This window comes from Rhinoderma darwinii, chromosome 9 (assembly GCF_050947455.1).
Source record: "Rhinoderma darwinii isolate aRhiDar2 chromosome 9, aRhiDar2.hap1, whole genome shotgun sequence".
NCBI classification, from domain to species: domain Eukaryota; kingdom Metazoa; phylum Chordata; class Amphibia; order Anura; family Rhinodermatidae; genus Rhinoderma; species Rhinoderma darwinii.
The window spans coordinates 94,275,963-94,299,671 of NC_134695.1; the positions used below are offsets into that span (position 1 = coordinate 94,275,963).

A 23,709-nucleotide genomic window follows, 5' to 3' on the forward strand; every position below is an offset into this window, starting at 1 on the left:
GTTCAAAAAACCCCCCTTTTCCCATTTCCCCCCTAGAGCATAGTAAAAAAAAATAAACATAATTGGTATCGCCGCGTCCGTAAAAGTCTGAACTATTACAATATATCATTTAACCCGCCCGGTGAACGCCGTAAAAAACAAATTGTAAACGCCAGAATGTCTATTTTTTGGTCACCTCATCTCCCACTAAAAATGAAATAAAAAGTGATCAAAACTCGCATTTACACCAAAATGGTATTATTAAAAACTACAGCTTATCCCGCAAAAAATAAGCCCTCATAACACTTAATCGACGGTAAAATAAAAAAGTGATGGCTCTCGGAATTTGGCGACACAAAATAAATGTTCTTTTTTATACTTAGGTTTTTCCTTGTAAAAGTAGTAAAATACAGAAAAAACTATATATATTTGGTATCGCTGTAATCGTATTGACCCACAGAATAAAGTTAACATGTTGTTTTAATTGCACAGTGAAATCCATAAAAACGGCGTGCAAAAAACCATGAAGGAATCGCTGTTTTTTTCATTTTCTACCCCACAAATAATTTTTTGCCCATTTCCTAGTACATTATATGCCAAAATAAATGGTGCTCCGAAAAACTACAACTCGTCCCGCAAAAATAAAGACGTTATGACTTTTGGAAGGTGGGGAGGAAAAAACGTAAATGAAAAAGGGCTGCGGCGGGAAGGGGTTAAAGGGGTTATCCAGGGACCAAAAAGTTCTTTGCATTCATATTTTTATGTAAAAAGAAATCACTTACTAATATACTTTAATTAAAAATTCGGTACTAAATGGTGACGTTCAAACATGGTGAACTGTTGCCGGAAGTCCTGGAGCTTTTCTAATATTGATGATGCGCCGACACGGCCCCACGTGACTGAGGGCGCGCTTCCTGTGAAGTTCACAAAGCAATTTTTTTAATTTTTGGTCCCCGGATAACCCCTTTAACATTAAACTAGTAATAAAATTATTAAGAAAATACTGAATACACGGCCAGAAGAAACTTTCCCGTTAACTCTCCCAGTAGTTCTGTTTGGCTGTTTAGGGCATGACCACACATGGCGGAATTCCTCCGCAACTGTCCGCATCAATGCCGCACCTAATCCGGGTTGCGGATTACGGCTGCGGATCTGCACAAAATGTGCAGAAAATTGATGCGGACTGGCCGCTGCGGACTGCGGGAAAAGTGCTTCCCTTCTCCCTATTCAGTGCAGGATAGAGAGAAGGGACAGCACTTTCCCTAGTGAAAGTCAAAGAAATTCATACTTACCGCCCGTTGTCTTGGTGACGCGTCCCTCTTTCGGCATCCAGCCCGACCTCCCTGGATGACGCTCCAGTCCATGTGACCGCTGCAGCCTGTGCTTGGCCTGTGATTGGCTGCAGCCGTCACTTACACTGAAACGTCATCCTGGGAGGCCGGACTGGAGACTGACGCAGGGAGTTCTCGGTAAGTATGAACTTATATTTTTTTTTACAGATACATGTATATTGAGATCGGTAGTCACTGTCCCGGGTGCAGAAACAGTTACTGCCGATCGCGTAACTCTTTCAGCACCCTGGACAGTGACTATTTACAGACGTCTCCTAGCAACGCTCCCGTCATTACGGGAGCCCCATTGACTTCCTCAGTCTGGCTGTAGACCTAGAAATACATAGGTCCAGCCAGAATGAAGAAATGTCATGGTAGTAAAAACAATACGCTCCGCAGCACACATAAGATCTGCGGACTTCATTGCGGAATTTTGACTCTCCATTGAAGTCAATGGAGAAATTCCGCCATGAGTCCGCAACCAGTCCGCCACTGCTCCGCAACAGACAGAGCATGCTGCGGACACCAAATTCCGCTCCGCAGCCTATGCTCCGCAGCGGAATTGTACGCATCGTGTAAACGAACACTGCTAAATTAAAGTGAAAGTCAATGGAGAAACGGCTCCGCTGCGGATTAACGCTGCGGAGTGTCCGCAGCGGAATTTAAGTGAAATTCCGCCATGTGTGAACCCGCCCTTATTCCCCCGATCTCACCATTTAGTGAAAAGGATCTGACCACACCAAGCGTAAATCGGCGGGATTTCAGTCCTGTAATTCCGCAGCATAATACAGTATCAGCAGAGTGGATGAGATTTGAACAAATCTCATTCACACGTTGTGGAAAGAATTTGCAGAAAAGACGTGCCGAAATTGACCTGCGGTGCGGATTCTCCATCAGCAGCGTATCAATTTCTCTTGCAAAAACGCTGCAAAATTTCCGCACAGAAATTCCAGACGGAAATTCTGCAGTGTTTACGCTACATGTGGACGTAATCTGGTCTGTTCAGTTATTGTTACTCAAAGCTTTTAGGGTAAACAGACAACCTACAGATGCAAAGGCGTAGCTATTGGGGTCACATTTGTCACCAGTCTCTGAAGATTAGGAGCCCCACAGAACTTGGACAGAATCAATTGCATAGCTGAAAATGAAAACGGAATGGTTGGGTGCTATTAACTATTATCATTTATAAAATCATTGGATTAGCCAACCAGACGGTCCTCAAGGAAAAATAAATGGACCCATCAATGTGGCCCATCTGCTGTCAAGAATTGTGGGAACAGAATTTTGGAAGGCTCAGGCTCTGCCAAGTTAATGGGGTCCAAGGCTCGTAGGGTCAATGCACACGATACATATTACGTGCGGCAAAATCACAGCGTAATGCAATAGACAATGAGATTCCAGGAAATCTCATGTACACGCTGCCGTATTTTCCGGAACGGAAATTGACCTGCGGTGCGGATTTTAGAATCTGCAGCATTTCAATTTATCTTGCATTTCCGCTTGCGAATTCTATCCGCCTTGTGCAGAGGAAATTCGGACCAAAACCTGCAGCATGAAAATGCAGCGATTTACGCATCAAAACGTAAAAAAAGCACCTTCAGGTGCTTTCTTCCCTGCAAATTTCTTCCAGTTTCTTGCAGACTTTCCGCAGCAAAATACGCAACGTGTAAATGTAGCCATAATGTCCAGCATCTGAAGCTGAGAGCAGATTGGGTCAGATGTTGGTAAGGTTTAGGGTATGTTCACACGCACTAATTACGGACGTAATTCGGGCGTTTTTGCCCCGAATTACGTCCGAAAATAGCGCCTCAATAGCGCTGACAAACATCTGCCCATTGAAAGCAACGAGGCGTAATTTACGCGCCGCTGTCAAATGACGGCGCGTAAATAGACGCCCGCGTCAAAGAAGTGACCTGTCACTTCTTTGGCCGTAATTGGAGCCGTTATTCATTGACTCCAATGAATAGCAGCACCAATTACGCCCGTAATGGACGCGGCGTTCAAGCGCCTGCACATGCCGTTACGGCTGAAATTACGGGGATGTTTTCAGGCTGAAACATCCCCGTAATTTCAGCCGTTACGGACGCCTTTGTGTGAACATACCCTCACAATGGGGGCATACACATGTATTGTATAGCTAGAGGACGGACCCTCAGCATCATGATGGTCACCTGGGTCCGACACCGGGTTGACCTGTTCCTCTTAGCTCAGGTGGTTGACAGGACAGTTGTCTGCACATAATTTCTTAGGAATAGCTGTACTTGATGAATCTGGGTGGTGATAACAGAAAACAATAGCTTGTACTTATACAATGGCAATGAAATATAAATACTGTGCTGTACACCTGACTAGTGAACAATGCGTGCATCTATGTACAGCACAAGAGGCCGGTTATACCACTGTCAACGTGTATTGTAGATGAAGTCATCTGTTACCTGACGTTACAATAATATCATTGCCGTATACTGTCACGTGTTATCTGCAACTGTGACCCCGCCGCTGATTTATTTACAGAGCGGCGGGTGATGTCATGGTCGGTCGGTCACATTGTTTTACCTTGTGGTTGAGATAATGACAAGCGCTAGAGATTTGTTAGGATGATGAAATCCAAGGCCGGGAGCAAGTGCCTTCAAAACCTCGATCTCAAAGGTGTGCGGATTAAGTCGTTGTCACGCGCTGTGGTTACAGAGAGAGAGATAGAAACTGAAAAGCGCAATTAAAAAACGGCCGCGTTAAAAAACACGCCCCGTCGGGACAGAACCCCGTTTTTCCCATTGAAATCAATGGGCAGATGTTTGGAGGCGTTCTGCTTCCGATTTTTCAGCCGTTTTTCAGGACGTTTACGGCCTGAAAAACGGCTGAAAATAGCCCGTGTGAACATACCCTTAGAGGGATGCTCTGTAGTTGTTCTAGTATTCCATTCATGAGATGATCGTTTTATTTTTTTATGGGTAGCAGTGTCGAATCTAAGTGCAAATTCATTCGCAATTCATTTTGTATAAAGCGTCTGACGCTGCCTCAACAATCTCACAGAAGACATTTTTTCATCTTCAGTAGACCAATTCCAACTTCACAGGCCGCCGAGTCACTAAAAAAAGAATTCCTCCGCTTTGGAGTCACATGCCTCATCTCTGCAATCATTATTCTGCGCTTACATATGACCCATGAAGAATGAACATGAGCAAGTTCTACTCCGACACCATGGGGAGGGGGAGGGCGCGCCCAACCGCTATATTTATACTCCACACGGAGGAAACGTCACAATTTGCCATTTACCCCATCCAGGACCTGCTGCCCGTAATAAACTCCCTGCCTCAAGACATTAATAAGAAGTCGCTCTCTGAACTTAGATACTCAAGGACTGATATTTACTGGACTGTACGTACACAATGAGGGTATGTTCACGGGGCGTATTTTCAGACATTTTTTGCTAGGCCGTGTGAACATAGCCTTAGGGTATGTTCACACGCAAACGCAAAAACGTCTGAAAATACGGAGCTGTTTTCAAGGGAAAATAGCTCCTGATTTTCAGACGTTTTTTAAGCAACTTGCGTTTTTCGCTGCGTTTTTTTACGGCTGTTTTTCTATAGAGTCAATGAAAAACGGCTCCAAAAATGGCTCAAGTAGTGACATGCACTTCTTTTTCACGGCCGTCTTTTATGCGCCGTTTTCCAAAAATGAGGCGTAAAAAATCTCCACGTCGGAACAGAACGCCGTATTTCTCATTAAAATCAATGGGCAGATGTTTGTAGGCGTTCTGCTTACGATTTTTCAGGCGTAAACGCCTCGAAATACGCCTGAAAACACTATGTGTGCACATACCCTAAGAAATGTCCACTAAATGTCACTCCTTGAGTCGTCCCCTGGCTTAAAAATAGTCATATTTGTTCTTGGGAAATCTGGGTGACCACCATTACAGCCCCCAGAGAAGCTGTCGTAGAACTTTCCCTGACTGATGAATGGCAAATTAGCTACTGTTATGGGGGAACTGCGGTAAGCTATCCTATGGTAGTACCCACACCTACCAACAGGCTCAATTTTCATGGAATTTCTGTGTCTGTTGTATCTGTCACTATTACGGTAGCACTATAGTTGGTTCCGTTATGGGGGCAATGTGGCTGGCTGTGTTACAGGGATACAGTGTATGTCATTATTATAGTGGCACTGTAGTTGCCTCTGTTATGGGGGCACTGTGGCTGGCTATATTACTGTAATACTGTCTGTCACTATTATTATGGCACTACAGCTGGCTTTGTTATGGGGACACTGGGTAGCTGTGTTACTAGAGTATTGTGTTTGTTACTATTATTTTGTTACTATAGCTGGCTTTGTTATGGGGACACTATGGCTGGCTATTTTACAGGAGTCCTGTGTCTGTTACTTGTATTATGGCACTATAGCTGGCTTTGTTATGGGCGTACTGTGTCTTGACACTTATGATGGCACTGTAGCTGTCTCTGTTATGAGGGCACTGTGTCTGTCACTAATATGGTGGCACTTTAGCTGGCTCTTTTATGGGGCACTGTGGCTGTGATTCTGTTATATCAGCATTATAACTGGTTCTATTATAAAGTCGCATGTTGTAGCTGCAACATTTATAATTTTACCAGCATGAGATATTTGTGAATTGTTTTTTGTCCTGTCCCATTCATATACCATACGATACTTTTCATCTCCTCCCGAATATACACCTGTAGCAACATGGCTGTATCGTCCTGTCATAAACCTCTGGCGCCCTGTGTAGTGTGTCATCACGTTCGTCCAATCACGAGTGACGTAATTTGCGTCAGCCAATTGGAATAGGGCGCGGGTTCTGTTTCCAAAGTGTGGCGGAAGTTGTGTGATTTCCAGGTGTTCTTATAGCTGCGCTCGCTGGGAGTTATGTCCGCTGTGTCTGGCTCCACTTCGGGCGGCCACAAGAGGAGCCTGGCAGAGCTTCTTGGTATAACTGACTTCATTACTGCAGCTGTAACACAGGTTGTTAAGTTATTTCGACTCGCAGTGGTCTCCCGCTTCAGCTGATGCGAAACTACAACTCCCAGCATGTACCGACAGCTTCATGCTAGGAGTTGTACTTTTGCAACAGCTAGATAGAGTACATGCTCGGAGTCATTGTGCTGTCTGTTTGGCTCTCACTATGCACATATAACACGGGATTACACGGTTTACAGCTGCTTTATCTGCATAGGCTGCGGCTAGTTTGTTAGAACATATACATGCCTTAGTGAATTTGCAGAAATTATGCATCTGACGCCGTCATGTGAACGGGAACATCCTTGAAGCTGAAGAGAGGGTGCTTATATACGAGGCTCTGTCACCAGATTTTCAAACCCCTATCTCCTATTGCAGCAGATCGGCGCTGCAATGTAGAGAACAGTAAAGTTGTTTTTTTCTTCAAAAACTAGCATTTTTGGCCAAGTTATGACCATTTTTATATTTATGCAAATGAGCCTTTCTTATGTACAACTGTGTGTGTAACATCTGGGCGTGTTTACTTGTTTTACTAGCTGGGCGTTGTGAATAGAAGTTTATGATGCTGACGAATCAGCATCATCCACTTCTCTTCAGAACGCCCAGCTTCTGCCAGTGCACAGACACACGGCGTGCCCTCGCGAGATCACGCTGTGATGTCACTTCCTCCCACAGGAACTTCATCGCATCGGATGAGCGAGGACACGCTGTGTGTCTGAACTGCCAGAAGCTGGGTGGTAACGAAGAGAAGTGGATGATGCTGATTCGTCAGCATCATACACTTCTATTCACAACGCCCAGCTAGTAAAACAAGTAAAAACGCCCAGATGTACATACACAATACACGCCCAGTTGTACATAAGAAGGGTTCATTTGCATAAATATAAAAATAGCTCATAACTTGGCCAAAAATGCTCGTTTTTTTAAAAAAAAACAAAAAAACGTTACTGTTATCTACATTGCAGCGCCGATCTGCTGCAATACGAGAGGCCATCAATGTTAGATCTGTGGTGGTCTGACTCTTGGCATCTCTGCTGATCAGCTGTTTAAAGGGGCTCTTCATTATTTACACACCTCTGTACTTTTATTAGAAACATTTAGAAAGAATGAGTCATAACCTATTAAATTTAAATAATGCCAAAGGCATAGAAAAATTTAATACTTTATTGGGCAATACAATCTACAAAATGGTTAAAATCAGGACATCAAATCAAACAACTGTATTGAGTTGTACATAGGACACAAGAGCAAAAGAAGAAAGAATGTCAAACTAAGCTCTGAAAGACGGCTAAAAAGCCATATCAAAAATAAACATGCAAATGACAAACTTCTATGTAGAGCGGGAAGTGCCTAGTTGCAAACCACAAATAGACAGAGTGAATTACGTATTAATGTCTAAGGGAAGAAAAAAATGCAACAGCACTATCTGATGGTCCTACAATCACTATGCTAGGATGCACCAATCGGTATAGTTGCCTTGGCTAAATCTCAAAGGGACTAAATAGTCACACAGTGCAGTAAAGTACGCAAATAGTAAAAAAGAGATAAGTTAGTGAAGTAGGAAGGCAGTTAGTGCAGTGTATAACTAACCCATATCGCTCAGAAGGTCCAAAGACTCCAAAGTAAGGAGAACCCCAACGCGCGTTTCGCGTGGATGGCTTTCTCAAGGGGCATCTAATTGTCTGTTCGTTACATTGCTTTAAATACGCTACGTAATATGATCAGCTGAGAGTGAGGGCCAATAGTATTCTGACCTGAATAGCCGTGCTTGTCAGACGAAAACATTGCGGGAGTCCAAAGCGAGGCAGCCGCGATGGACTCCCGCAATGTTTTCGTCTGACAAGCACGGCTATTCAGTATTTCCAGCCAGCAGTGTAAAGAATGGAAGTTTTAATTCTGGTTGCTATGGTTACATCCAGGAACATGTATAGATCGCTACTGTAGTTTCTTTTAAAAGTTACGAAACTTGATACATTTACTCTAATGTAATTGTATAGACTGGAGCAGAAAGTGAATACATGACTAAAGAGGCTCTGCCACCACATTATGTAGGAGATAGGGCACTTATAATGTGATCGGCGCTGTAATCTAGATAAGTGTTTTTTATTTTGAAAAACAATCAATTTTGAGCAAGTTATGAGCAATTTTATATTTATGCTAATTACTTTCTTAATAGACAACTGGGCGTGTTTTTACTTTTTTTTTTTACCAACTGGGTGATGTAAAGAGAAGTATATGACGCTGACCAATCCGCGTCATACGCTTCTCTCCATTCATTTTTAGCAGTACTCGCAACACAGTGTGATCTCGCGAGATCACGCTGTACTGTGACATACTCCCACATTAACTTTACCGAAGTGTCTTGAGAGTGAATAGACATCACCTCCAGCCAGGACGCCATGTCTATTCACACTCCCGACACTTCGGTAAAGTTTCTTGGGGACTTACTCATACAGCGTGGCAAGATCACGCTGTGCTGTCATTCACAGAAACTTTACCTAAGTGTCGGGATTGTGAATAGACATCACGTCCTAGACACTTCGGTAACTTTAATGTGGGAGTATGTGACTGCACAGCATGATCTCGCGAGATCATTTTGTGTTGCGAGTACCGCTAAAAATGAATGGAGAGAAGCATATGACGCTGATTGGTCAGCGTCATACACTCTTCTTTACAACGCCCAGTTGGTAAAAAAAAAGTAAAAAAGCGCCCAGTTGTCTTTGTAATTTGCATAATTGTTCATAACTTGCTCAAAATAAAAACCACTGTTGTTATCTACATTACAGCGCCGATCACATCATGTAGGAGATAGGGCACTTATAATGTGGTGACAGAGCCTCTTAAGGACATAGCCAGGGCAACCAGAAACTAAAGCTGTCTGTAGTCTTTAGATTAATGGGCGTGGCTGGACAATATCCATGATGACTGCCCATAGGGTAAACTTCGATTTTTACCTGCCCAATTCTATGGATTCACCTAGAGATAAATGGCGTCCAAGACACCTGGTAGTCGTGCTTTGCCCTCCAGAAATATAATGCGTGTATGAGAAAGTCAGGGCGGACAACTAGCTAACTATGTGACAACTATCAGTCTATGGTGACCTGGCACACAAGTGATGGTAGGAATTATGGAGGTTGCTCTTATTGCAGTCTCTACCCATGATGTGTGCTGATAATATAGTGTCTATTGTATTACTAGTAGCAGCCTTAACCACTCCAGCTGTTGTGAAACAACAATTCCCAGCAATCCCTGACAGCCTATGTCTGAAATAATAAAGCCTTTGGCTGTCAGGGCATGCTGGGAGTTGTAGTCCCACAACAGCTGGAGTGCCGTAGACTGCTGACCCCTGCAGTGGGGTATATCAGTCACAGGAAACCCAGGATTTATTGGCTTCTCATTACTTGCAATCTCATCAGTCTGTACATATAAATATATCATTTTTCAGCCAACAGGCCCAAGAAAACGGACAGGAAAGCTGAATCCAGCAATAAAAGCCTGCAGGAGGCCGCCCTGTATCTGCTCAGCTGTCGACAAGATATAAATCAGTTTCTGTTAGAGGTAAGAAGAGCTGAGGCGTCATTAGGACAATGCTGTTTACACACGATATCTATGGGGATCTGGCTAAGATACAAGTGATGGTTCGGTGGGTTGCGGTTTCGTCACGCGGATGGTACGATAGGAAACTCTCACTTTGGGTTCGAAGCATAAATAGAAATTCCTTATCCAATAGGCTCCCTTTAATAGAATGATCAAATTCCTGTATCCCTGCAAGCTATTCTAAGACCAGTCACCAGATTACAAAGGTTTAGAAAGCATTGCACTGTTAAAGATAATTTCCATAAAACTTAAAGGGTAACTAAACGTTCGACAAACTTTTGACATGTCATAGTGACATGTTAGAAGTTTTGATTGGTGGGGGTCCGAGCACTGAGACCCCCATCAATTGTTAAAATGAAGAAGCAGAAGTCACCGTGTGAGCGCAGTGCCGCTTTGTTTCTGTTTGGCTTTTTCCGGAAAGCCGATGTAGAGGTTTACTGGTGCATAGACTTTCTATTGAGCCCGTATTACGCTATATTGATTTCCGGACAAAGCCAAACAGAAACGAAGTGGCTCAGCGATCACACGAGCACTTCTGCCGCTTCGTTTTAACGATTGGTGGGGGTCTCCGTGCTCGGGGGCGGTGCATGACACAGGGATTCTGTTTTTGGGACTCTATTAATCTGTGTCATGCCCTCCCCCCTCAGGCCTGCACTAGGCATAACACAACTGAAGGAACACTCCGGGCAAAACTGATACAATGGAGGAGATTTGCTAAGCTAAATGCTCCGGAAAATCTGGTTCAATATGTTCCAAAAAACTGGCTTACATGCCTTGTGCGAGATTTATTATTTGATTTAGGCCTCGCTCTCCTAATGTGTTGTGCCCGGAGCACATTAACACGGAGGTATACATTTCACCAAAAGGAGAATCCCTGTGTCATGCTCCGCCCCCTCAGGCCCTTCACTTGGAATAACACATTGTATCAGTTTTACCTGGAGTGTTCCTTGTATTCCTTCAGTTGTGCACTTATGTCAGCCTGGGTGATGACCATTATGGCTGCCATTAAAACTCGCACAGGGGTTGTGATCCAGCTTTCCCAGACACATAAAATGGCAAATCTAGCTAGTCATTCATTGATTCATCCCCTGCTCCCATATCACTGCATAAGACAAATAAGGCAATCAGGACTCTAGGAAAGATGAGTGAAAAGCCCTGTGAGAGCTGTAATGGTATCAGTGATTGTCACTCATATACAACCCGTAGCCGTGTGTACGGTCCGTGATTATGGGCATGGCCGGCCACAGACTCTCACCCGCATTTGCGGGCCGTGCTCCCATCACAAAGTATTGGAGCACGGTCCGCAAAATCAAAATATAGGGCGTATTTTGGATTGCTGTTTAACCCCTTAATGACCGCCGATAAGCCTTTTTACGGCGGTCATTAGTGGGCTTTATTCTAGAGCGCCGCCATACTACGTCGGCGCTTTAGAATGAGATCGCGCTGCAATCAGCGCGTATATCTCCAAGCCTCAGCTGTTAGCTGACAGCGGAGGCTTGGAGACAACGTCAGGGGAACCTCTGATAGGAGGAGGTGACCGCTGTGAACAGCCTATCACAGCGATCACCACCCGCTGAGTGTAAACAGCGGGCTCTCTCCTCTCAGTTGTGGTTTTGTGACAGGAGAGACAGAGACCTGTGAAATCGAAACAAACAAATCGTTACAGTGAAGAAACATTACATTATATTGTAACAACTCCCCCCCTGTTTTTTTAGTTAGTTTTATTTAAATTTTTATAGTAAATCTCATAAAAAGCAAAAAAAAATAAAATTATAATTATAGAAAAAATATATATATTTTGTTACAAAAAAACTGTTACTATTAGAGGAAATCTATTAGAATGGCACGCAAACTTTATAGCGCAGAGCAAGCTTATGCTATTTTGTGCCCTGATTCAGGCAGTGACACAGGAACCGCATCAGAAGGGGAAATATGCTATGATGAAACTACAAGTACTGCTTCGGACGCTTCCGCAACAACTCCCCCTATGGAAGATGCCGCTGTTGCCGAATCCACAGGCGCAACTGCGGGAACTAGTAATCCCATAGTACCGCAAATTTTTTGGGATCCTGCAGCAAACTTTATCCCTCAGGTGCCCCAATTTATGTCAACTCCGGGCATAAACCTCGACACCACGAATTTTGCCCCACACAATTTTTTTCATATTTTTTTTACGGATGAGCTGTTACAATTAATTGTGGACCAGACGAACCTTTTTGCAAGGCAGTTTTTGACGGAAAAGCCTGCATGTGGTTATGCAAGGGTCTGGGTTCCTACCAATGTCCGCGAGATAAAAAATTTTTTAGGGCTCATTCTGAATATGGGCATTGTAAAAAAAACGTCCACCCGTTCTTACTGGGCAGCAAGTCCTATTCATGTAACCCCAGTTTTTTCATCAATAATGTCCCGGAGCAGGTATGAGGTATTAATGCGTTTCCTGCATTTTAGTAACAATTTAGAAAGCCTCCCAAGAAGTGATCCCGGGCACGATCGCCTTCACAAGCTGAGGCCCTTTATTACTGCGCTAAAAGAGTCATTTCTAAAATCCTACACTCCTGACATGAACTTGAGTGTGGATGAATCCCTAGTAAATTTTAAGGGGAGATTGTGTTTCAGGCAATACATACCATCAAAGAGAGCGAGATATGGCGTAAAGCTATACAAAATATGTGAGAGTAAGACCGGTTACACATGCGGCTTCAATATATATGAGGGCAGAGACCGTGAAATAAATCCCCCAGGATGCCCACAAAACCTTGGTGTCAGTGGAAAAATCGTCTATGACCTTATGCAGCCGTTCCTTCAAAAAGGCTACAGAGTATACACTGACAATTTTTATTCTAGCGTGCCACTTTTCAAAAGTCTTCACGCTGACAAAACAGGGGCCTGTGGGACGGTTCGCAGAAACCGCAAAGGATTGCCACCACAACTTCTCTCAATGCGCCTGGCAAAGGGGGAATCCATTGCTTTCGCAAGTGATGAACTTCTTGCACTTAAGTGCAATGATCGGAGAGAGGTTTTTATGCTGAGCACTATACACACTGACACCAAGGTCACTGTCAGAGAGAGAGGCGCTACTGCGAACAGACAGAAACCGCTCTGTATTACAGAGTACAACAAGTACATGGGTGGCGTCGACCTTTCAGACCAGGTTCTCCAACCTTATTTGATCAAAAGGAAAACTAGAGCCTGGTACAAGAAAGTGGCAATTTATCTGATGCAGGTTTCTACTTTCAATTCCTATATAATATTCAAAAAGGCCCAGGGAACCATGACATATCTGGAATTCCAAGAAAAAATTATTGAACATCTTTTATTTGAAGGAGGGGAAGTAGGACACCATGAATCAGAAGATGTCAAGAGACTCACGGAGCGTCCCTTCTTACATCCTATCCCTGCCACTGAGACGCAAAAGAATCGGCAGAAGAGATGCAAAGTTTGCCGAAAACATGGCCGAAGAAGAGATTCACGTTTTTATTGCCCCTTTTGCCCTTCAAAACCAGGACTGTGTAATTACCCATGCTTTGAGACCTACCATACAGTAGCACATTACTGAATTACCAAAAGCCAAAATAGGGAGGGATTCCTTATGCGAAAGTGAAACTGTCAATGATAATTCTGGGAGGGGGGTCTTTATATCTGTGGGGTCTTCTTTCCCAGATTGGGTAATTTTTAAGTGTATTTTTATTTTCCGACACCACAGGGCCTCTGCAAAGACTCTGGTGCCTAAAAATCAGCTTTGGAAACAGTCATCCTTAGGCCAAATTGGACACCTTTAGTTTGAGGCCTTGCCAAGTGCCCGTGAGATAACAAACACCAACATATTTGGTATCCAAGCAATCAGAACAAACTCAGAAATAAATCTAGAGGCATGCAAAAGTAAAAACATTATTTATTTAAAAAATTTTACACAATAAATTGAAGAAAACATATTTTTTGTCTACATTTTTTTTGCATTTTTGTAAAATTTAAAAAAAAAACAAAGAAGAAAACCTATAGTATAAACCACCAAAAGAAAGCCCTGTTTCTGCTGAAAAAAACCATACCGAATTTGTAGGGATACATTTGATTCCTACAACATTATAACCAATTAAATAAAGACCTAGTGAAACTGCTAATTTTGCTTTGGTCATTAAGGCCCAGAATGCATGCAGGGGGAAGGGGTTAAGAAAACTTTTACATCTGACGTTCTCATTCTAAAGCCGGCTATACACATAATATATTCGTCAGCAGAACCTGAATTGCACTAACAAACTCATATGTATGGAGGTAGCCCAAATGTAACGTCTCTCATTGAATATGATCCTGTTCACCCCTATTTTTTCCCCAAGAAATAAGCAGCGCCAGAGATGTCAGCCATCCACTTATCTCCATACTGCTCAGCCAAACGTGTGTGTTTATCAGGCTGGTGATCTTTATAGAGCGTACATGGGAAGATCCAATTTTCTGTCAATATGTGTGTGGCAGAATGTGATCGGTGCCCTCACAAGTCCATAACTACTATGGTCTGATAATAACCAGATCCCATCTGCCGCAGCCAATGACTGGCCATATTTCCTTTTAGGTAGAATCTCCTCCACGTAAGAAGGTGTGTGACAATGATGGCTCAGCCTCTGCTAATTTTCAAAAGTCTTCGACAATTACCGACACATTTATTGGTAAGTTTATCATATTGTATTAAAAAATGTCCAGTAAATACAAGTCCTTGAGTCGTCGTCCTCTTGTCAAGTTGTTAAAAAAATATATATATTTTCAGCCATCTTGGGAAAGTTGGGTGACAACCAATATGGTCGCATTTTGTTATTACCCATCTTTCCCAAAACACATAAATGACAGATTTGCTTGATTATACAGTGGTACATCCAATACTCCTCTATTGCTACAGATTTGCCTTACAGGAGCCTTGGAAAGACCAGAAGTCCAGTATCACGTATTTGTTCTATATTGCAATGGTATGCAACCTGTCGCTTTCCAGCTGTTGCAAAATAGTCAGAGAATGCTGGGTATTGTAGTTTTGTAACGGCCGGGGAGCCATAGGTTGGAGACTATTTCTATACTTCATATACAGATTGATTTTCCTACTTTTTTGTTCACCTTTCCAAGCGTCTGCATTGCGAGATCAAGCCTTACACTTGAACTTACCGCCAAATATACTGGGAGCTAAAGCAGCCGTGTGTAATATCCAGAAGATTTGTCGTGAAGTGACAGATGGGGCAGAAGGAACGATGCTGAGCCAGGAACAGAGGGTGAGCCACGTTCGATGTAGAATTACCTGCGGAAATGTTGTATATGGATGGAATTGATTGTAATTAAAGGGATTGTACCAGGATCCACAGGATAGGTGATATTTGTCTGACTGCTGGGACCCCCACCAATCACCAGAACAGGGGTCCAAATTCCCCCCTCTCCTCCTCACTGTATCGCCGCAGTGAGGAGTTTGAATGGAGCAGCAGTAAGTCCCATGGTCGTTGCTCCATTCAATGTCCATGGGATTTACGGTATTCCGTCATTCTCATAGACTTGGCGGTTGAGCAGTGAGGAGGAACGGAGGGTTTGGGATATTCGTTCTTGTGATCGCTTTGGGTACCAGTGGTGGGGCCCCCTGTGATCAGACCATTATCCCCTATTCTGTGGATAGGTGATGACACTTTAAGTTGTATATAAATTATCTGACTGATGAGACCGACTCAAAGACTTGGTGGGAGCTTCATTGCAGCTAGAACACAGGTGGAGTGAGAGAGGAACGCGATGAGGATGTCTTTCTTAAAACATAATCTAAATTTATTGTGACCGGTACAACACAGGCAAATACTGCAAATTCACTTTGTAATATTTTTTATCAAGAAATCTCTTAAAGGGCCACTGTTGTTTAAAATAGACTTGACATGTCAGAAGTTTTGATCAGCCCCCAAAACTCTGTCTTCTTACATTGTATCCGCGTCCATGCCACATAGAATCACTCTTGTTTTTCTTTTTGTTTTTTTCCTCCGTTCTCGCCATTATCTGTTATATTTGTATATTATATTTGTTATATATGTTCTCACTGTGTTGGTTGAGGCTCTGACCATTATTATGTTTTTGATTTTTGTTTCAGGACAGACTGACTGGGTTTCTTCAGACATTGAAGGGACTGGTAGCGGAAAATTGTTTCAGTCGCTCAGTTTTCTTAAAGCAGATGTGGGGACTAGAGGTAAGCTTTACTTGTGAGACTAAATCTAGGGCTCGATGATGAATACGACGGGCAAAAGTGTGGCGTGATTCAAGGGGCACGATCCAACTGCCAAGCAATAGGTTGAGTTGCACATATTGACCTAGAGGTTTTAAGACTGCCGTTTTTTTACGCCAACATAAGGGAAGGAGGTAGTTGGACTGATTTGCGGCAAATTTAAAAAAATTAATAAATTTGGCGCACTTCTTACCAAAATGTTCTATTGACATAATCTGGCGCCAAAGAAGTTTCCTGGGAGACCACGCATACTTCTATTGTCACTTGTTATATTTGTTCGTTAAACGTCGCACGTTATTACATCCGACCTGGCGGAAACTGCTTAATACTTGTCAGCCATGTTTATCTCCATGCATTCCTATGGCACAAAACTGTTCAGCAGCAGCTCCTTGGAAAGAAGATGACCGTTATATGCAGAGATATGGTTGGGTACAATATGCTGTAATATAGAAATATTTGATATCTTTGATTCCTCCTGTGTAGCGCCCTCCCATGGTAGAAGTTATATGGCACTTACAGAACTTGGACGTTGTAGGACTGGAGGATTTGTTAGAGAGGTAAGTGTTAACTGGTAGCGTACTGAACCATTAAATAGGTTCTTTTTGTGGTAATGATCAGCGGTCGGACCGGGGCCTGCATTTTCAAGTTGATATTATTATAGAGGGAATGGATGTAGTAATGACTCGCTGCTGCCTCCTCTGTCTGTATCTGGTAGTTCAACTGCAAACCTATTTATGTACTATATTTTCTTTGCAGTGATTCATTTTAAGGTTTTATTTTTAGTAACGTGATACTAATATAAAAGCAAATGTCATATTAACAAAAAAGCTGTTACTTCCATAGCTGTAAAGACCCTCACTGGGCAGTGGACTGGTTCTGCAGGGAGTTGCATTCTCTCATCCTGCACATGGAAAAGTCACCTGACGTAGGGTTTTGTGAGCAGATGATATCCGGTAAGTTTCTATTATGGATTTTGTAGATTTTTTTTTTTTGCTGATAATTGAAATGGCGTGCTGGGGGAGGGGCGATCTGTCGATCCTGGCATTTAGTTGTATTTGCGATGTGTAATAAGAGTAATAACTTTATTATGGAGTTTCTAAACCTGCACATTATGGCTGTCAGAAGTAATACATAAAAGTTCCCTTCGGGTGCATGAAAATACATTTTTGTATTATTTTGCTATGTTGCTGCGTTGATGAAATTCCAGACCTGGAGTCTGCAGTAAATCTTCTCCCGTGTCCTCATTACATTACTTCCTCCCTATGCTCTGGGCTTATGTGGATTCAAATCACCATCCTCATCTATGTCCACAAATAACTACTATTATTCAAGCCAGTTAGAATGTGAATGTTCCTATGGCAAAGCTGAACAAGACAAGGGCACAGACAGGAAGTGTTGCCATGAGGACATGAGACCAGAGATGCTGCAGACTCCAGGATAATAGCTTCAAGCACTGATAACACCCAATAAAAGTGAATTGTTAAAGGGTAACTAAACGTTAACCTGTCATCAGATGTTTTGATTAGTGAGGGTCCGAGCACTGAGACCCCAACTCAGGACTAGAACAAAGAAATTCACCTTCACATCTTCATTCTTATTCACAGGTTTCCTAACTGTGCTGATAGGAAAAGCCTTCTCTAAGTCATCTGTTTCTGGGAAGAATTCCGAATGTCCCAAACTTACCAAGGTAAGGGAAATTATAAGCAGTGATTATTATCTATCTATCTATCTATCTATCTATCTATCTATCTATCTATCTATCTATCTATCTATCTATCTATCTATCTATCTATCTATCTATCTATCTCCTATCTATCTATCTATCTATCTATCTATCTATCTATCTATCTATCTATCTATCTATCTATCTATCTATCTATCTATCTAATCTATCTATCCTCTATTATCTCTACCTATAGATTTGTTCTAAAACTTCTTTTGTCTATTTCAGATTTCCCTCTCCATATTGGATAAAATGCTTTCATGTAAGTGAGCATCTATCTCTGAGGACCCCTTCCAGCAGTAGAGACAGGCATGGAAACAGATGCCTAAGATTTGAGAAGACCTGTTAATAAGCGCCCAATCATCCCTGTTATACTCCAAAGCTGCATTCACGATTCGAATGCCTTCAGTGCTGCACTCTCTCAGTATTCTTTGCTGACTCTGAGATGCTCCTGTGATTTACATTGTGGGAAGCATCGTCTTCACACCAGGCGCTGTAAAGTAATCCGATGTAAGGAAAACTTAACTGCCCAGTGGCATTATGGGTTCTTCTGGGAATAAGCTTTTTCACTGTTTCCATTAGAAACCAGCAGAATTGTAAATACAGCACTGGAATATAAACTACATTTAATAAGGAATTGTCCAAAAGTTTCCATGGGAACAAGATGTCCATTTATAATAATGAGTCATGTGTTTTTTGTTTTTTTTCTAGGGTTTCTTGATTTCATCCCCGAAGCACAAAATGATCCGTCATATAAGCCAGGAGTGGAGCAATACTGGTATGTGGAGGGGCTTTTCTCTGTGTCCATTATTTTATTTTTACTTTAGTACATTGTGCACATTGTAGATCTCGGAGCAGAGCGACGTACTGCAAGAATGACCACTCTTATAGGGCCAGCGACTTATCTATGTGCAGATGATGATGTCCAGTATTGAGAATCACTATAATGAGCGACTCTATCCGTACCCGTGGTGCTGCACACATTCGAGTCTTGCTCAGTCTTGGGTATTTTCCCCAGCGCATATTTGCATTATATCGGGGAGCTGTCATGGAGAGAATATATAAAAAGACAGATATTGCCCCAGTAGCACCCATAATAGAGATATACCCTTGGGCCTGGCACACTCTTAGCTTAGATAACTGCTCTATTTTACTCTTTTATGGCATCTTGCGACATAATGCATGTGGCGCTAATCTTGCGTTTCTCTTGATCCACAGGTTAATTGCCTATAATGCTTCTAGGTACAGAGCTCGTGTGATTCCAGAATTACTAGAGGATTTCTTTACCCATACATTAAGCCAGACCCTCATCTACAAGCCAAAGCTGAAAGGTAACATGCGGATATCTCTGATAATGGTTGGGGGAGGAGGATTAACACTGTGGCTCCCTGACTGCAGCATATTGCCTTATGAAAAATATTTCCTCATTAGTGCCCGGTAAATATTTCTCCTTTAAAGGGGTTGTCCAGTCTCTAAAAATTGATGGCCTATCCTCCGAATAGGCCATCAATATCTGATCGGTCGGGGTCCGGCACCCGCCGATCAGCTGTTTTGAAGGGGCTGCAGCGCTCGCTTCATTCCTTACCTGCTCTTACTGTGAATCATCGACACGCTTGTAGCAGCATTTCACAGTACTACAGCCTTCTCTTATTCACTTCAATGGTAGAAGGCTGCAGTACTGTGATCCTCCACTACAAATGTGTCGGCGATTCTCAGTACGAGCAGTGACAGTAATGAAGGGGAAGCGGCGCTCGTGCGAGTGCTGCGGCCCCTTCAAAACAGCTGATTGGCGGGGCTTCTGGGAGTCAAACCCGGACCGATCAGATATTGAAGGGTCTATCCTGAGGATAGGCCGTCAATTTTTAGGGACTGCACAACCCCTTTAAACGTTGTCGCCGCTTCAGAGTAAGGAGCTTTGTGTAATGAGCGGGGGAAGGGCAGTGAATGATCAGAACTCATTTCATGGTTCAGAATAGGGGTTGTCACTTTGCAAGCCATTTCAGCTGTTGACCTGCTAACTACTATAATACCTCCCCTATGTACTAATATTTGGCTCCACACAGGTATGAGAATCGTTCTTGCTATTTAGCAAGTTTCTGAACTGGCAAATACTTATCACTTTTTTCCATGACCCCTTCCAGTTAGGACACGGGCAATCGCTGTTGCTTGCACTTTGTTCGGGTGACAAAAACCCAAATGTTCAATAAAGCTGTCCTGCTGTCAAAGCCTTAGGTGGACTTTGGGAGATTAGGCATGGTCTGATAATGTTATATCTGCGGTACACGTGATCCTTGGCAGAACGTCTTATATCGTTGCTGATGGCACTTACACACTACGACTCAGATCAGCATTTCCCCAAGTTAATGAGTTCCTATGATCTGATGAAATACTATTGGAACTTTATTATTTGCTTCCTTTGTACAGTAGAGCCCATCAACGACAGGAAAGTGAAAGAATCGGATTCCATCTAGTCTAGGCTTCCTCATTCATTACCATGTGTCATTTAATAACATTTATAGAACCTCAAGCCTATGTCATTAATTACATATCGGTAAAATATAAGTGGTCATATACTTCACAATGACTTGTAACAATGTAATAAACATGAATGATTGTTGTTTCCCCTGATATTATTTGGCACTGGTATCTGATGGAACCTATAGATGTGAGGACTGGTGTATGATCCTTGAGAAATCAGATGATATAACTAATTATTAGACCTTAAACAAAGTATATTTGTGTGGCTTTTACCTAATTATCCTGGTTAGTTGTTTGCTGTAACCAGGAGAAGCAGTGTTGCAGTGTAAAGCATGGTGAATTGACTGCAGCAGCTTGAGCCTCTGCTCAGACAAAAGGTGGATTTCAGACTCCTGTTTAGACAGTGCAGTTAATTTGCAGTCAGCCCACCGCATGGGCATTTGCTTTAGTGTTAGGACATTGGAAATAAAGGAATCCACGCAGCTAGGAGGAGGTCACATTTGAACCTACTCCGCTCTTCTAGTGGGCCAAGAGGGGTTGGAATCCTTTTTTTACATAATATACAAAGAAATCTCAGCTCTCCCAGTAGGATAGGGGTTCATGTAGTGGGTACATACCACTAACCCCTCGTGACAAATACCCGTAAAAGCTATGACTACCTCTGCAACCAATTTTTTTTTTCCTGAGCCAACGTTTCTAAAACGAAAAATGAAATAACTTTGTAATCGTTCTTAATGAAAAATGTCCTATGGTTTGGTTTCTACTGCTTCTATTTAGACCTGTGTGTCTCCATGGTAACCGACAACAAATAAACTGTGTAGTCTGAACTTATATTCATATTCCCTTCTATTGGTCCTCTGCATTTTCATTACCTACCTTTGGTAGGTTAGCAAAAAGATGGGGTCAGATGGGAGTATGATTTCAGGATCAGACTACATAGGGGTTATTTGTTGTCTGTTACCATGGAGACACTCAGGCATGCATAGGAGCTGTAGAAACCAAATAATAAGATCTATTGCAAAGGTTTCAGTTTTTATTTAGATGCATCAGGACAATACGGAAAATGTTTTGTTGTGACGGTGGTCATATCCTGTAGAACAACCATTCCACGGCTGCTCTGCCTCGTTTCTTGTGCATTTTTATGTCGATGATTGTGTTTTCAGTATTTTTCTTTGATCTCTCATTTTGCACATAGTATCTGACGCCATACGGTTACAGGGAGGTTGGAGTTTTGTGAAAACGTGCCCGCTGCTAACAGACTTGTATCGGAAGGTGAGTTTGGATAAAGAATTCTGCCCATAAATACCAAGATGTAAGACGGAGCTTTGATGATAAAACGTTGTCGTTTATTATGAACCTGACTTGAAGCCTCTTGTCATCTGTGGATCTCACTCCTCTCCGTTTTGTTTCCTTCCAGTTGTTTGTTTTGCTCAGTGCTGAAAAACTGTCTTCCCAGATACAGAAGGTCTTGGATACACAAGAAGTCAATTGGCACCATGTTTTAGCCTGTGTTTCGTGCCTAGTTGTTTGCCAGCCTGAAGCTCAACAACTGGTGAAAGGTGAGGATGTGGCAGAATAAAAGGAAATGTGCCACCTTGTGGGGGGTCAGTGGTACTGCAGTCAAAATATAAATACGTGTCATCATAATTTAGTGCGCGCACATTTATACTTATATGATTATAGCTACTTGAGATAGGTTCACCATTCCGTTCTGGTCTTGCTCTAGATCTTTTGAGCCGTCTCCTGTTCCAAGCCTTTGAGACCTACGAGCTGGAGTATCTAATCACAGCTTTCCTCATTGCCCGGCAATCGGCACTGGAAGGACCTGCTGCCTTTATGTCCTACACAGAATGGTTCAAGGTCAGAACATCTCAGGTTACCGATCTGTCAAAGCTGAATGACATTCAATATTGCTAGTAATACCGTCCCCACAGCAGTGATTACTCCGCTTTCCCAGACTCCTGCATGTCTTATCTGTCTAAATATGCAGCATTTACACCCCTGATAACATATTGCTGTATAACTCGTCAGATTTCCCATCCCAGACCCTGTCAAGGCTGTGTGACAACCCATGTAAAAATGTTAATGGCAGCCATATTGGATGTCACTCCGCTTTCTCTAAAACAATTCTATATAGTAAAGGAGAGGAGATGTATGAGTAGAAGCATTTGTCAGGGTGACTAAAGTTTATCATTCCTTTTACTTTAGTGTACGTTTGGTACCGCCAGCTCATGCCATAACACCACCAAGAAGTCACTGGTTTTCCTCCTGAAATTTCTCTCCGATTTGGTCCCATATGAAACTCCACAGTACTTAAAGGTGAGCGGTCCTGGACTGTTCCTCATAGAAGGTTGGGGCAGCGTGCTCCTTTAATAGGATCAACTTATTTTCCCCCAGAAACAGCGCCACTCTTGTCCACAGGCTGTGTCTGGTATTACAAGGGATTCTGCAATACTAAGCATAGCTCATACACTAAAGTGGCGCTGTTTCTGGAAAAAATAAAGTACTCTATTTTCTAATCTCTTTAAATTTTTGCAGGTGCACATCCTCCATCCACCATTTGTGGCAACAAAATTCCGTCCTTTATTGATGGAGTACATCACGCTGGCTAAAACCCGGCTTTCAGATATGAAGGTGAGGCTTCCGGAGGGAAACTGTTGAGAGCTGACAGATCAGACTGTATTCATTCTTGATGTTTGCATGGTTTCTGTGTTTGCAGGTTTCTATTGAAGACATGGGCTTATATGAAGACCTTTCAGTGGGTTCTGACAAAGATCAGGTATGGGAGAGTTATATCCATTTCTGAGAAATCTGGGTGGGAATCCACATCACCCAACTTTCCTAGAGTCCTGAATAGCAAGTCTACCTAGTTATGCAATGATATGGGGAGTTCGTCACTGTGTAACTAGGCAGATTTGTAGACTAGAGAACCTGAGTAACAACTGTTGTAGGAACTGTAATGAGAGTAATACTGCTGGTCACCCAGCTTTTCCAGAAACATATGCCATATACCTCATTTCTCAGAAAAACTGGTCACAGCAACCAATCAGAGTGCAGCATTCATATTTCCATGACTGTTAAAGACATGTAACCTGAGCTGTGATTGGTTGCTATAGATCATTTTCTGTTACAGTTTTGATCAGTAAGGATCTTTATAATGTTATTAGTGCGTGATGTCACTTATGTCCCTCTGCAGACGCAGCCTCGGGCACAACAAGACATCGAGAAGGCTGTACAGATATTCACGAATACAGGCAAGATCCCGGCCAGTGTAATGGAGGCCAGGTAGGTGGAGGTTGTCTGTGGGGCAGGTATATGGAATCTGTTTTAGTCATTTACTCAGGTGGTTTTCCTAGATTGTAATGTACGAAAGATTTTCCAAGTGCCGGACATGATTAATATTT

General features: G+C 42.6%; 1 protein-coding gene across 2 annotated transcripts in view; it reads left to right on the forward strand.

Moving 5' to 3' along the window:
• Positions 1-6,146: 6,146 nt before the first annotated feature.
• The window catches only part of FANCA (FA complementation group A), a 53,032-nt gene continuing 35,469 nt past the window's right edge, over positions 6,147-23,709 (forward strand). For both annotated transcript variants that reach the window (XM_075838573.1, XM_075838574.1), the window contains exons 1-18: positions 6,147-6,252; positions 9,727-9,839; positions 14,443-14,536; positions 14,982-15,124; positions 15,973-16,068; positions 16,588-16,661; positions 16,948-17,057; positions 17,709-17,791; positions 18,056-18,089; positions 18,539-18,605; positions 19,046-19,158; positions 21,501-21,577; positions 21,723-21,864; positions 22,032-22,165; positions 22,514-22,624; positions 22,844-22,939; positions 23,025-23,084; positions 23,502-23,590. In XM_075838573.1, the coding sequence (XP_075694688.1) occupies positions 6,192-6,252; positions 9,727-9,839; positions 14,443-14,536; positions 14,982-15,124; positions 15,973-16,068; positions 16,588-16,661; positions 16,948-17,057; positions 17,709-17,791; positions 18,056-18,089; positions 18,539-18,605; positions 19,046-19,158; positions 21,501-21,577; positions 21,723-21,864; positions 22,032-22,165; positions 22,514-22,624; positions 22,844-22,939; positions 23,025-23,084; positions 23,502-23,590 (1,697 nt within the window). In that variant the 5' untranslated portion in view covers positions 6,147-6,191. The remainder of the gene's footprint in view (positions 6,253-9,726; positions 9,840-14,442; positions 14,537-14,981; positions 15,125-15,972; positions 16,069-16,587; positions 16,662-16,947; positions 17,058-17,708; positions 17,792-18,055; positions 18,090-18,538; positions 18,606-19,045; positions 19,159-21,500; positions 21,578-21,722; positions 21,865-22,031; positions 22,166-22,513; positions 22,625-22,843; positions 22,940-23,024; positions 23,085-23,501; positions 23,591-23,709) is intronic.